At 42.2% G+C, this 14,538-nt stretch overlaps 1 protein-coding gene across 1 annotated transcript in view; it reads left to right on the forward strand.

The window, feature by feature from the left end:
* Nucleotides 1–14,538, forward strand: part of FOXN1 (forkhead box N1) — a 47,482-nt gene that overhangs the window by 19,480 nt on the left and 13,464 nt on the right. The window contains exons 2-4 of the mRNA XM_054008369.1: nucleotides 6,378–6,526; nucleotides 7,887–8,390; nucleotides 11,880–11,990. Coding sequence (XP_053864344.1) covers nucleotides 6,404–6,526; nucleotides 7,887–8,390; nucleotides 11,880–11,990 — 738 coding nt within the window. The 5' untranslated portion in view covers nucleotides 6,378–6,403. The remainder of the gene's footprint in view (nucleotides 1–6,377; nucleotides 6,527–7,886; nucleotides 8,391–11,879; nucleotides 11,991–14,538) is intronic.

The following is a 14,538-nucleotide window of genomic DNA, read 5'->3' on the forward strand; positions in this document are numbered from 1 at the left end:
ATGTTCGTAAGAACATAAGAACAGCCATACTGAGTCAGACCAATGGTCCATCTAACCCAGAGGTCCCCAAACTGTAGGGTGCACCCCTTAGGGGGCGCAGAACATTCAGAGGAGCGCGGCAGCCTTGACCTGCAGCCACTGCCCCCTTACCTCATCCACATCTCCCACCCTAGATCCACGGTCCCGCTCTCGGCTCAGGGGACGTGACCCTGAAAAGTTTGGGTACCACTGATGTAACCCAGTATCCTGTCTTCTGACAGTGGCCAATGCCGGATACTTCAGAGGGAATTAGGGTGACCAGATGTCCCGATTTTATAGGGACAGTCCCAATTTTTGGGTCTTTTTCTTATATAGGCTCCCATTACCCCCCACCCTCCGTCCTGATTTTTCACATTTGCTGTCTGGTCACCCTAGAGGGAATGAACAGAACAGGCAATCATCTAGTGATCCATCCCGTCGTCCACTACCAGCTTCTTGCAAACAGAGGCTATGGATACTCAGAGCACGAGGTTGCATTCCTGACCATCTTAGCTAATAGCCATTGATGGACCTGTACTCCAGGAATTTATCTAGTTCTTTTTTGAACTTGTTATAGTTTTTGCCTTCACAACATCCCCTGGCAACGAGTTCCACAGGTTGACTGTGCGTTCCAGGTGTGGTCTCACCAAAATTACATAGATAGGGTCTCCCTGCTCTGACTCAATGCCCAAAACTACACTGCCCTATGGCATTGGAAATTCGTGGCTAATCTGCTGTAATTACCCTTAGGTTTCTGTCCGCATTACTATTGTCCAGGTTTCTTCCTCCTGTTTGAGATTATTTTTCTAAAATTAATCTTGTTTTGTTATTGCCCCACCATAATCATGTGTCTAAGTTCCTTCCTAATGTTTACCTCTAGTGTTATCTGTGCATATCATTAATAATTTGTTTACCCCTCTCCCAAATCACTAATGAAGCTATTAAATGAGACTGGGCTGAACCCCAAACCCTGAAGCACCCCACTAAACTACACCCTTCTTTGATAAATTACCATTTGTCACGACGCTTTGTTTATGTTCACTGTTAGTTATCAATTCACATGCCAGGCTCAAATCTAAGCCTATATGTAGTGATCCTCTAGCTGGATCTGCTCAAGCAGACTTCTGGAGCTATGTGGAACCCCAGTGACTTCAACTACCTGCATATAAACGGGTCAAATGGCACAAGGATTACATCAGCAATTTCTTGATACCTTAAGTAATTGCTTTTTGGAACAACTAATGCATGAGGAGATGCTATTCTCAACTTAGTCTTAAATAATATACACAAGTGATTTCAACAAGTACCTATAGTTTCTAGCTACTAACTAACAGTGGCCCCAGTAAAATTAAGTTCAGCACCCTCAGGGGATGAATCATACCAAAAACTAGCAGTGACACTAAACTTTAAAAACAGGAGGTTGTTGTTGTTTTTTAAATGAAGACTTGTCAAAATGGTCTTAAGTGAGGAAAATAAAATCCTTAGAGACAGCGTGAAAGCTACTTAAGTGTACTATAACTGAGTCCCAGAAGCAATAGATACCTCTAAACAGAAAAGGAAGCAGGAAGGCAATGAGAAACTGGCATGGTTAAATGGCAAGTTAGGTTTGTGCAAACATATACACATAATTCTACATATTGACATCTGAAAATATGCCTCTTCCAATGTTTTATTAAAAATAGAGAGAACTTTAGTAAGATGGATGTCATACAGGGTGACCAGATAGCAAGTTTGAAAAATCTGGACAATTTTTTTCCCCAGGGAGGATGTGGGGGAAGAGGTGACGGGGGGATATAGTTGGCAATATAAGATAAAGGGGGAAGAGGCGACAGGGGGATATAGTTGGCAATATAAGATAAAGCCCCTAATATCAAGATGTCTGGTCTCCCTAAAGTCATGGGGCAACAGGTTCCACAACTCAGGGCCCACCACAGCAAAGTACAATCATCAGCCAACCTGAGACACTATCCTTTACAATTCAGTAATGTCCGAGTATAGATTTGTCAGGACAGGAGGACTCGAGAAGGAGGTCTTTCATATAGCCTGGCCCTGCTCTCTTCAAAGTTTTAAAAAGCTCTGATTCTTGTTGATACTGTCTCTATTTCTGAAGGTCTCCTATATAGTGATGCACTACTAGGAAGAGACATAGACATGGGAGGCTTTGGTACCAAAATTAGGGTTGCCTCTGAAATGCTAGGAATTTGAGATTGATGAGTGGAAAATATGTCACTCTAAATATCCAGTTGGAAAAGTGGAAATCTAAAATTCCATGGCCCTTCTGAACACTTGCCTATAAAAGGCCGCTGGAAAATATCCCAGATAGTTGTCTCTTTACTGAGAGGTATCAGTGTGAGTTGGAGAGGAAAAAGATGATTTAGTGCTTTGGGGAGGGGGGAGAAGAAAGAAGCACATCACAAAAGCTGGTGTCAAGCTAGGATCAGTACGCTCCTTAAGGCAAGCTGCATGAAGAATGAATTACGAATTGGTGAACATCCAAACACACCTTCCTCTCATGAAAGCTGATCTCAGCCCCAAGGGATACAGAAGGCATTTACAGTAGCACCCAGCATTCAGCACATCTCTGAGTGCTCAGATGGCCCGGTGCCGAGCTCTGGTGAAGTGTGTCGCCGGCAGAGTGTCCTCCAATATCCAGGAAAGACACAAAACCAAGGATTGTTTCAACTATGGCCTGGTGCCAGTGGCTTCAGTCATGCAGAGCTAATAGATCAGCTGCTGCTGCCCAGCTTACCCAAACACTCAGCTGAGGTTACAGTTTCTCGCTTTATTTTATTTATATTTTTAAAGATAATTATCTTATCATGGGAGCCTGGGACTGTCATGCAACATTTACAAAAGCAGAAATAACATGGGATTTGGAGAAATGATTTCAGCTACTCCTAAGGGAATAAGATACGTTTTTTAAAATCAAAGGGTCATTGTTTTCCGTGACAAGTTAGCTCTACCTCTAGGGAGTTCATATCCTTCGGAGTCCCCTCCCTTCCAAGAGCAGCTGGGTCATGTTTATTATACTATACAGTCAAGCCTGCTTATTGTCAACTTGCACTGAATACAATTTTTTCTCTCTTAAATGGGATTTTCCAATAAATGGAAAGCCAAACCAACTAGGTAGAAGATTTTTTTCCTCAATCCTTTATGGATAAGGAATAATGTCTGTCCCCTCATTACCCATTTTCAAAAATCATAGAAATAACCTTAGAACAAAGAAAAACTACATCAAAGGCATTAATGGTGCACTGATTTTATAGTTTGCATTTAGTGTACCCTCGAATCTGTTCATACATAGAACCAGTAGTTAATGAAAAACTCGTTTGTTCTGAGTGCTTCAGCCAACATATAGGATTGTTTGAGACAGGAGCAGTGTTTTACAATTGACAATATATAGAAAAATGTTTGACAGTTGTTATTCAACCGGCATATAAGTATGATGTTCATACAAAATAGTTTAATTTAGTGCTGAGAATATACTTTCAAATTAATAGGATATTCCACTAACTACATTTTCTTAAGTGGGCTTGATCATGTTCTGAAAATCTGATTTTAATACAAGTCCTTAAAGGCAATTAACCTGACTAATCTCTAGCACACAAAAACAAGTGAGGGAATGGGGAAAGCACGTGATCTGCACACACACATATTTTCTTGACATGCAGCAGGGAGGGAAGATGCTTTGTGTATATTTTTGGTGGGCGTTCCAAATGCAAAGGCAGATAAGGAGACAAAGGCTATGTGCTAGGGGTGTGATTCCCAGCTCGCGTACACTTACTCATGCAAGCTCTCATTGAGCGCTAAAAGTATTAGTATACTCAGGGTAGCATGGGCATTGGCAAGAGGCAGCATAGACTAGCTATGCCAAGTACGTGCCCATAGAATTCGGGCAGGTTTGTACTTGGCACAGCTAGCCTACACTGCCACCCTCCACTGCCTGTGCTACCCTGGCTACACTATCCTAGTGGGCTAACTGGGGGGAGGGATAGCTCAGTGGTTTGAGCATTGGCCTGCTAAACCCAGGGTTGTGAGTTAAATCCTTGAGGGGGCCATGTAGGGATCTGGGGCAAAATCAGTACAGGTCCTGCTAGTGAAGGCAGGGGGCTGGACTCGATGAGCTTTCAGGTCCCTTCCAGTTCTATGAGATAGATATATCTCCATATATGAACTCGGTGACAGCTAGCACGAATATGTCTTTGTGAGCTGGGAATCACACCCCTAGCGCAACTGGTTTGACAGTGTATTGTTACTAGGGTTGCTTCTAGTTCAATACTCAATAAGACACTTCCACTGCTCAGGGGAGACTGATTCTAGTCTTAAGATGACAGGCAGGCTGTTCCTTTCATGCCAATCTCCAGGAGATAGCAAAACAAAATCCACAGGCTAAGGCTGGTAAAATTTGGCTGCAGTTAAGGACATTATATGGAAAGATCAAACAGTTCGTTTTCCTTATTCACAGTGTACTAACTCCCCATATAATCCAAATGTATTCATTACCATTTTCAGAATGGCAACCCAATGGCTTTCAAATAACTAGACCCTGAATGTCCTGGTTCAGGCAGGACCTTTCCTGACCCATGGCAGGAACTCGATTGTAACGCCTCTGAACACAGGACCTATGGCAGACAGAAAAAGAAGCTGAGGTTTGGATGTTATTTACTAGTGACCCTCAAACAAAGTTCTTCTCTGACTTGCTCACTTCAGTTACATCTCATCAAATTGACTTCTTGGAATCAAGTTACTTCTCATCCTGTATCAGTCTTACTGAGAGAGTCTGTCAAATGCTTCTTAAACACAGTATCACCAGGCCTTTAGTGTAGCTGGACCAATGCTTCTAATCAGATTCAGAATTTTTGGTCCACAAAATGAGGTAATTGGTCAAAATTCAAGTTTACAGCCCAGGTCAGCCACCAAGTGAGAAATGAATATTGAGAACAGGGCTACCAGTGCTGAACATCTACAAATATATCTGATATGTCCAAGTTGTCCGCATTTCCCACCTGCTCCTTTCATCACAGATGTCAATAATTAGAAGCTCCCTCCCTGTCAGCCTCCCGATAAGTTGCTCAGAGAGGATCCTGGGCCCAAGACATTTCTGAACTTTAGCTAACATCACTTGTTCCTGATCTAGTAGAGATCTCACACCAGATTTCCATTCCCCAGGGTGTTTTATTCCCTTGGTCAGTGCACATTGCAGCCGACCTACTCATCATGACATAGATTTTATTCTTTGAACTATAAAGGCAAAAGAAAAGGTTCACATATTAAAATTATATATTGTTTTTAACCAAACCTAATAAACCCTGCAGTTATTTACCTAACGGCCATTTAAACATGTAGCAAAACTCCACTGATTAACTCTTTATGTAAAGACAGGATTTTAAATTTGTACATCTGGAATCCAACTTCCGTAGTTCCAACACAGCTCAGACATGACAGGCTCTCTCTGTAGGACAGCACGTTCAGCACAAGGTCATCTGTGATATATAGGCTAAGCCATCACTATTACTGCCTAAGAGACTCTTAGGGAGGTCACAAAGAGCAAGACCCAGGAGAGCCCATAGCACATAACAAGACATTAGAAGATGAAACTTGCTTCTCTTCACACAAAGCAATAGTATCAGAAATGTCCCAGTTCAAAGGTTAGAGGCAGAGAGGAAGATGTGAGTGATGACACTACATAGCATTAAGTGATGCTGGATCCTTACACATGTCAGCTACATGTAATGATGTAAGGCAGAAGTCAAAAGGTCATGTGCCTTTAACCAACGAAAAAGTGGAAGTGGAAGTATATGACCCCTCCCAATCTAAGCAGTGAAGAGATAAACCTTCCCTTTAAATTGCCCTGCCCAGAATAGTATGGGTTCATCTGCATAAGAGCCTCTCAACAAAGCAGCGTTATTATCCTCAGATAACACCCCCCAAGCAGTGTAGTTTCATCAGTACAAGCATAATCCTCGATGGAAGAGCAGTGCACTCCACAGTAAGCCAGCGTGGCTATCACACCTCTCATCAGAGCACTGTAGATACACCTGTATAACACTTCTCCCTATGCAGAAAGTAATGGGAAAATGCCTGTGTGCTGGTAATTCTGTAGAGTTTTGGGTGGACAGGGTGACTAGACTGGATATCTGCAGTCAGAATCTTCCCCAGAGAATCAGATGATTTATTTCACAATTCCAATTTTAGAAATACTCACAATCTGAGGGAGAGGAACATTGGTCAGGCAGGTATGCAAATGGTGAAGCCCAAGAGCTTTGTTTGTGACAAGAAAGGCTGTCTGTTTACAGTAGACAGCTTTTTAAAAGCAGATATACACTGATATTCATTGCAGTTTGGTTCCATTACAACAGGATTTCTACCTGGCTGGGACTTGGTAATGGTTTCATTGCTTGAAGATCAACCTAATATTAAGTTCTCTTCTTCGGACACTCTGGAGAGTGACCAACAAGACAACCTCATGCAGACACAAGGGGACCCAAGCTCCCCAGCTCAGCAAACTGTGAGTAAGACATGCAATCTTTTTTCTCCTTTCCAACAAGGACAAGCCCAGCTACAGTGCTTAGCAGTTGGTATACTGGGACTCAGATTTGTCCATCCAAAGAAATAACACAAGAATAAATTCAGAAATCTTTATGGTAACAGAAGGTACCAAGAATGCTGGATTGGTGTACAAGAGCCAACATTTACATTGTATTTCTGAAGTGTCAAAAGCTTACCCATGGTGCTGAATTGTGAGCCCTCTGGTAACTCTTCTACTGGATTCTCAGTACTCAGGTACAAAAACAGGCAATTTACCTCTCATAGGAATCATAGTTCTTTTACAACTATGGGTGGTTTTGAAATTATTTTTATACTGTTTCTTTACTGAACCATAGAAATTGGAGAGTCAAAGGATAAACCCATCTTGTCCATCCCCTGCCAATGGAGGATATCACCAAGTGCTTGCTTCAGACTTGGTTGTGACTTTAAGTCATGAAATGAAAGAAATTCTCTGACTGTTACTGCTCACATATTCAACCTGTCAGCTTGCTAAAAAAAGACTGTTGTAATGGTATAGCTCATGATTTTGGCATGTCTGTGTCCACCACCTGGTTTGGTACGTTGCATTCAACTACAGTGAAAGCAAATATCATGATTCCAGCATGAAAATTCCAGGTGGTGGATTAACAGTATAGTTGTCCAAACAGCTTGGCACCTCTATGATTTTATAATACTTCTTGGTGAAACAAAAATGGCCTACCTGCAGACATGTTTCGCTTAATTGAAGAATGAAAAGGGAAGGACAGTTATAAAAGAATATTATAATTGGTTTTCATTCATACATCAAGCCAAAAATGGCCCGGAGTTGGATTTGCTTTTTGGATGAGTCCCTGAATGAACAGAATTTCTCTGTGAAAACCAGATTAGGACTGACTGCTGATGTTTAGTTGCAAGAAATGCTCAAATTGGCATCACACATCACGATACATCAGCTTCCCCTTAACATCTCACTACAGTAGCTTACTGAACTAAATGAATACCTTTGATTGTCACAGCAGCAACGGGTGTAGTGCGCCTAATCCATTCAAATTGGACGTGTATTTAGAAAAATTAAAAACTAGGACTCTTGACAAACAAGTTCTTATGTAGATTAGTGATCACTGAAACATTACCATTTTTTTATGACATGCTGCAAGTTCTTCAAGGTCCCTCTCTCTGCAGGGAACACTGTATTTTCATGCAGATTTCCCTGAAGGATCTTTCTGAATCTTCAAGTCCTTCCCTGAATATGCTTCTGTAGCCCAGTGTTCACTGTATATTGAAAGTATCAGCTCTTGGAGTTCAATAGTCTTTAAATGTATGTACATTTTGCCTTGCAGGATAATCCCAGTTTCAGTTGCCAGTCATATGATCCAGACAGCAGGACAGAAAGAAAGAGTTCAGAATCTTCTCACAGCCCAAGCCCCTCTTCTCCAACCCAGGATCAAATCCATGGGAGATTTCCTGCCAACCAAGGAATTCACTCTGGCAAGTGCAAATTTAAAGTCTCTCCCAATGCTGAGAAATTCAGAAGGTATAGCTATGAGGAAAGCACTGCAGGAAACTATGGCAGGTTCCTCAAGAGCAACAGGAACCCCTTCCATCCTTATAAGAGGGAGTTCAGTGAAGATGTCTTCCAAGAAACTCATCCAGCCCTCACACTGGATAATAATTCCTTCAAAAATGCAAGAAGCATTGAGGGTTTTGAAGATCTACCAGGATCTACAGGCACCGGCGAGTCAGAGTCCTTTCCCACACATATTCAGAACATTTCCACAGAACCAACATGGTGCAACAATCTCCAATACAACCTCACAGGCCAAGATCAGAGTTCCCAAGTCATGGTGAGTTACCATACTACAGAGGGCTATCATCAGGGTCCTCAACTACTTTTGGAAATAATTCCTGTTATCCATGGCATAATGGTACCAAGAATTAGTCTTTCAAGGTTGCTGGCGAGAGTTCATAACTCTCATAACTCATAACTCGCCAGAGTTCATATCTACTACTTTTGTTGCAGTTCCCCATGCAACTCCCTTTCCTCAATTAAAGTTAATTCTCAGAAGTCCATAGAAATGATTTCCCTATAAACCCAATATGTGGACCTGAAATATTCAGCTTTCCTGACAACTAAGATTCAGGTAGACCTCCCTGAGTGGTGGCTCCCATTTAGTTGGCATGCTAACATGGCAAATTGTACTGCTATATGGCATTCAGAAGGCATGTTCACAAATCGCAATGTTTCATTCCAATACTATAGGCAGCAATAAACGAGCTTCAGGACAATCTAAGATCATATTACTATAAGGAGGTTTGGGCTCTTTATATTTCATGCATGTTTTACCTGCTTTGAGATTGATAAAAGAGTAAATATAAGGAAAGGTATAAAGTCTGTAAACTCCTTTAAATTGCAACTCTTTGAAATCCATTATTTCAGTTAAGAGCAGGTTTCCTATCTACATTTCTTCCATTGTTCATCAGAAAAAGAAAGTTTTAAGGCAGAACCCTAGTGACAATGAAAAGACGGTTACCTACCTTTTGTAACTGTTCTTCGCGATGTGTTGCTTATGTCCATTCCAATACGTGTGTGCGCGCCACATGCATGATCGTCGGAAGGTTTTACCCATCTGGTGGGCTGTGGAGCTCTCTGGAGTGGTGCCTTTGTGACAGTGTATATAGGTCCCTGCCCACCCGCTGCCTGCTCAGTTCCTTCTTACAGCCACTGACAGTCATTGGAGCAACTGGTCTCTTGCTTTGCCAGTGTTTCTTAGCGTTTTTCCGTGTATATAGTTATTATTTTTCACTAGATCGTTAGTCAGTTTTATTAGTTAGTACGTTTAAGTTGGGGGGTTTCCCCCTGATATTTTCCCCATCACCAGGGCATGCCGTGGCCCCAAGGGTTCAAGCTCTGCGATAGGTGCAGTAAGCCTGTGCCCAGAGGGGATCCGCACGCTGCTTGTCTAAAGTGCCTGGGAAAGGGTCCTTTGCAAGACAAGTGCACCATCTGCAGAGGCTTCAAGCCCAGAACTAAGAGGGAGAGAGACTATCAAGCTCCTCTTGATGGAGTCTGCTCTCCTGCCTCAACCAGTTTAAGAGCTGGCCTTGGTGCACAGCGCCCTGGCCTCGGTGCGGGACATCTCAGCACCGAGGAAGGACTTGCATAAGGAGCATCGGCACCACTCCCCTACGTGGAAGGCCGACTCATCAATGCGGCACCGTTCACAATCCCCGGCCAGGGTCAAATCTCCTCCAAGCAGCCCCCCAGCTTGAAGCCGAACTTTTGATGATGCACCCGGGGACAGAGCACCAACCCAAATCCTGGATCCTTGCCCTCCCTTTGTGAATCATCTGTCCCACTTCTACTGTGCCTGGGCCCAGATTACTTCAGATCGCTGGGTCCTGAGCATGGTAGGGGGTGGGATATTCTATCCAATTTTGTGCCCGCCCACCTTCTCCGTCCCGCTGTAGGGACCCCTCTCACGAGCAACTCCTGCTACAGGAGGTGCAATCGCTCCTCGCGCTGGGGGCAATAGAAGAGGTTCCTCAGGAGTTCAGGGGCAGGGGGTTTTGCTCCCAATATTTTCTCATCCCCAAGGCCATGGGTGGGCTCAGATTCATATTGTTTCTGACTTACCTGAATATGCTGGTGAAAATAAGATTTGCATGTGACCTTTTAATAATGAATTTTGATTGTTTGTAATTTGCAGTTCTCTCTTGTAAACTTGAAAATTACATTTCCATACTTGTTCTCAGTCTGGCTATTCCTCTTATGCTGCTGAAGCAAAAATGTAGCTTCCTTTTATCACTTATACACTACAGTAGAACATCAGAGTTACGAACAACTGAGTTACAAACTAACTGGTCCACCACATACCTCATTTGGAACTGGAAGTATACAATCAGGCAGCAGCAGAGACAAAAAAAAAAAAAGAGTAAATACAATACAGTACTGTTAAACATAAACTACTAAAAATAAATGGAAAGTTTAAAAAAATTGACAAGTTATGGAAACTGTTTCTGTGCTTGTTTCATTTAAATTAAGATGGTTAAAAGCAGCATTTCTCTTCTGCATAGTAAAGTTTCAAAGCTGTATTAAGTCAATGTTCAGTTGTAAACTTTTGAAAGAACCACCATAACATTTAGTTCAGAGTTACAAACAACCTCCATTCCCAAGGTGTTCGTAACTCTGAAGTTCTACTGTATATGCATTCCTTTGAATAGTCCTAAGTGGTTAAAAGACACTGCAAAGGCAGTAGGAGAACACACACTTTTTTGATATACAACACAAAAATATCAGTGATTATTTTTAAAGGGATGTAGCAGATTTAAAAGAAGATATTTAGAACACTGAGGTTGCCCTGCCAATTTGCATCGGTTGGTAGGGAGCTCAAATCTTAATCAAGTTGCCAGGATCATTTAAAGAATGCCAGCTCTGTGGTTATTAGAAATTATCCCACTTACTCACATATTATGTGTTTAAGCTATTGATCAAATCTGTCCATCAGTCTTTATAACGTAGCAGTATAATTGAAAGGAAAATTGAGGTTGAGCTTCTCTCTTTTTCTGAGGTAATCTCCCTAAATGTATTGCTGCTCTCTGTTCAGTCTTCACTAGTACTGGATTTTGCTTGTTATCTGTTGTTACTCCTGGAAGGATAGCCAAGGATTTTGAATATTCTAACCACGTCAGCATCCCTGAGGCAAGTCTGTAGGACTCTGGCAGCACACTAAGTGAGTGGAACCCTAGACCGAGAGGTGGGCACCAGGGGAGAGGCCTATGCTGCTAAAGCCTGACCAGCCTATCTGCTTTTCTTGGCAGTTTTAGAGATGGCTCCTATTCTACAACTGGATTTTCTATAGCAATCAAGCCAGCTGATGCAGTCAGTCTAGTTTGACTTTCCTCTGCAACCTGTTTCTCCATATATTTTGATTCCCAACTCTCCCTCCAGCTTTGTGCATTCCTTCTATTGACAGCCTAAAGGAGTGAGAGAAAGGCAGAAAGAGCTAAGGAGTGCAGGTTATTCTGGTCGGTGAAGAAAAAAGGACAAACAGAAATGATCATTTTCTGGATTTTTCATATTTGTGTTAGAGGATTTTAACAACAGCCCCTTTCTTTCTAAATAGCAACTGTACAAAAATCAATAAGAGGATGTGCCTTCTAACAGCTCCAGCAGATGAAATACATTCCTGTTAATACTTCTCGTTTGAGGAGAAATAAGTCCAAGAAGGGCAGAGAAAACATCCAAAGGCAAACTGGAGACAGTAACTGAAAGGCTCGATGTATTTACACGTCTGTCATTTTCTGTAATAACTCCTTATCTGAATATATTTCAGCGGGATTCAGAGGTCAAGCTTAAGACGCCTCCACTGGAAGGGCAGCCCAGTCTGTACTGTTACCAGCCTCCAGTGCAGCAAATGTACTGTCCCTCACACCCATTTCACCAGGTACGTGCAATGTGTGGACAACTGAATTAATTGCATGTCCTACAATATACTGGTCTGGTGACTCTGACTATAAAACACAAGAACTGGGTGAACAGTATCAACTAATTCTGCACTTGCTGGGAAGTTCCTACATGAACAGTCTCATGTTGCTTATGAAAAAACTGTCAAGGAGAAATAGAGATAAATTAATTTTAAATATTTAAAACACAGAAAAAAATAACCTATAAAAATGTTTTGGTATTGCTTATTTATTCTCTTATAATGACTCCTAGAGAAAACTGGTTCTGTTAACAAGTTAAAAGATTTTACATTTGTAACTACCAGGTCCATCTAAACCCTGGAAACCCACTGTACTCTGACAGTTGCAACAAAAATAAAATATATTTGATGTACCCTCAAACAAAAATACACATAGAAAAATATTTTTAAAATCTGGGTAGTCCACACAGCTTTAAACAGCCAAGTGCTGCTATAGCTACAAATCACCTTATCTGTACTTGATTGCCATAAACCATTTATTTTGCAGCTTTCTCACTATGATAGTGTACACCTCCTAAGATCTGCAGAAGGGGAGCCTACCTCCTGCAGATTTTAGGAGGTGCATAGATGTAGGACACCCCTTGAGTAAGTGCACAAACTCCTGGAAAACCTTAGATGATTCCTTGGGGGTCTTCTGAACTTCTAGCCACTGAGAGACTTTGCGCTCTGAACACCCACAGCAGGTCTCGGGAAGCTCATGGCCCCCTGACATAGGCATTAGGAAGCTCATGGTCCACTGACCCCTATAAGCCCTGCCTTAGCATGTTCTTGGGGAGCGTCCCACACCCCCATAAAACATAAGAGGGGCTATGGGCGTCCCAACCCTAGCTACATCCTCACAAGCCTTGGGAAGTTCATCAGTGCATCAACACTCCTTGGCAGGCTCCGTGGGAAGGAACAAACCTATTAAGGTGTGTAGGAGGTGGGTCAGGGATGGCGCTGTGAGATTCCTAAGGCTCAGGTGGGGAGAGGGTTTAGTGAGCCTCCTGAGGTACACAGGCGTGCAGATAGCAAATCTATGAAACCATGTGTTCCTATTACTATTACCCTTGTCTTCCCTCTGCCTCCACTCCCTCCATTATGTTCTGTACCTACCTATTACCCTTTGTAGTTAATTAGATTATAAGCTCTTCAGGACAGAGACTGTCGTTTACTACGTGTTTGTACAACACCCTGCACAATGGGGCCCTAGTTCTGGCTGGGGTCTCTGGGCACTACTGAAATTCTATTAACAAACAATGTAGAGGCTTGTCCTCTCCTACAGACCTCTGGGGGTCCACAGGACTGGGGCAATGCCCACCATATCTTTTCCCCACCCCTCCCCAAAATTCCTGTTCTCTGCAGCTCCCAACTCCCACACCATGCAGACATCCTACAGTGTGCAGGAGCTGAATACCCTTCCGACAGACCTTAGGAAGTGTGCAGGAGCTAAATATATCCAGGGTGGATTTGGAAGAACAGAAGCCTTGGGGCAGATGTCAGAGAGAATAGGTTTTCCTTCTACCCTGGCTATGTATAAGAAACCTGGCTAGGGCACAATGTCACTCCCTGGCATGCTGCTGTGTCTCATTGGAGCCACCAACTAGCCAAAATTAGCTTCTTAGTTCCCAACAAGCTAGGTTGATATTACAATTTTAAATCTTAATAACTTTTAAAATAATTTCTCTTTGGTTCTCAGAACTCGTTTCAACCTGAAGAGTTCAGCGAATCATAATTTTTCTATGTGACTTCTTTTTTTAAGCTATAAAGTGGCAAAAAAGCATTAAATTATTTTTTTAATTCTCATGAACAGCTCTTTTTTGGGTTCATAATTCATGAGACCTTTGCCAGATTAACCTAAAATTTAGTAGAAAAATTGCACCATCCAGTGATAGTCCGAATCTACCAGTGTTGAAGTGAACATTCCTTTTTTGTGGAACTGAGAGGAGTGAGTCCAAAACCAGACTAACAATGAAAGCAACTATGAAGCAGCTATACAGACAGTAAAATCAGATTTCAGCCTGCTGTCATGGCACCATTCTGCCTCCACATCATATAAATATACAGCCATACACTGCATGTAACTTTAGCAGAAATACCATTTTGGCTGCTAATTAATCTGCACATTCTTTTCATGTTCTTTATTCCCTATGAAGGCAGATGTGTGACTTGATGCCAATATTGTTACTACATGTTGGCATTAACTAGATTAAAAAAAACCTACAGTGTAACCTCTGAAACACCGAAGGGAGTAGCTGAGCAAGACAAGAAGGGAGTAGCTGGGCAAGACACAACAAGCACTACATGAAAGGAAGTCTCCATCCACCTGTAGGCTGGCACGGTGACAAACCTCTCACATGTAGCTAGTTTCTATTATAATTTTCAGCATTTGCTCTTTTTATATTAATATGATAAAGGTAATGGCAATATATGCTAGCGCCCAAAGATGAAAATGACAGGCATGAGCAGCCGAGGCTGCAAGAGGTAGAATTACTGTCCAGCACCAGACACCAAGGTGTAAGTGCTGCAT

The sequence above is a fragment of the Malaclemys terrapin genome, chromosome 18 (assembly GCF_027887155.1).
Source record: "Malaclemys terrapin pileata isolate rMalTer1 chromosome 18, rMalTer1.hap1, whole genome shotgun sequence".
Lineage (NCBI taxonomy): Eukaryota > Metazoa > Chordata > Testudines > Emydidae > Malaclemys > Malaclemys terrapin.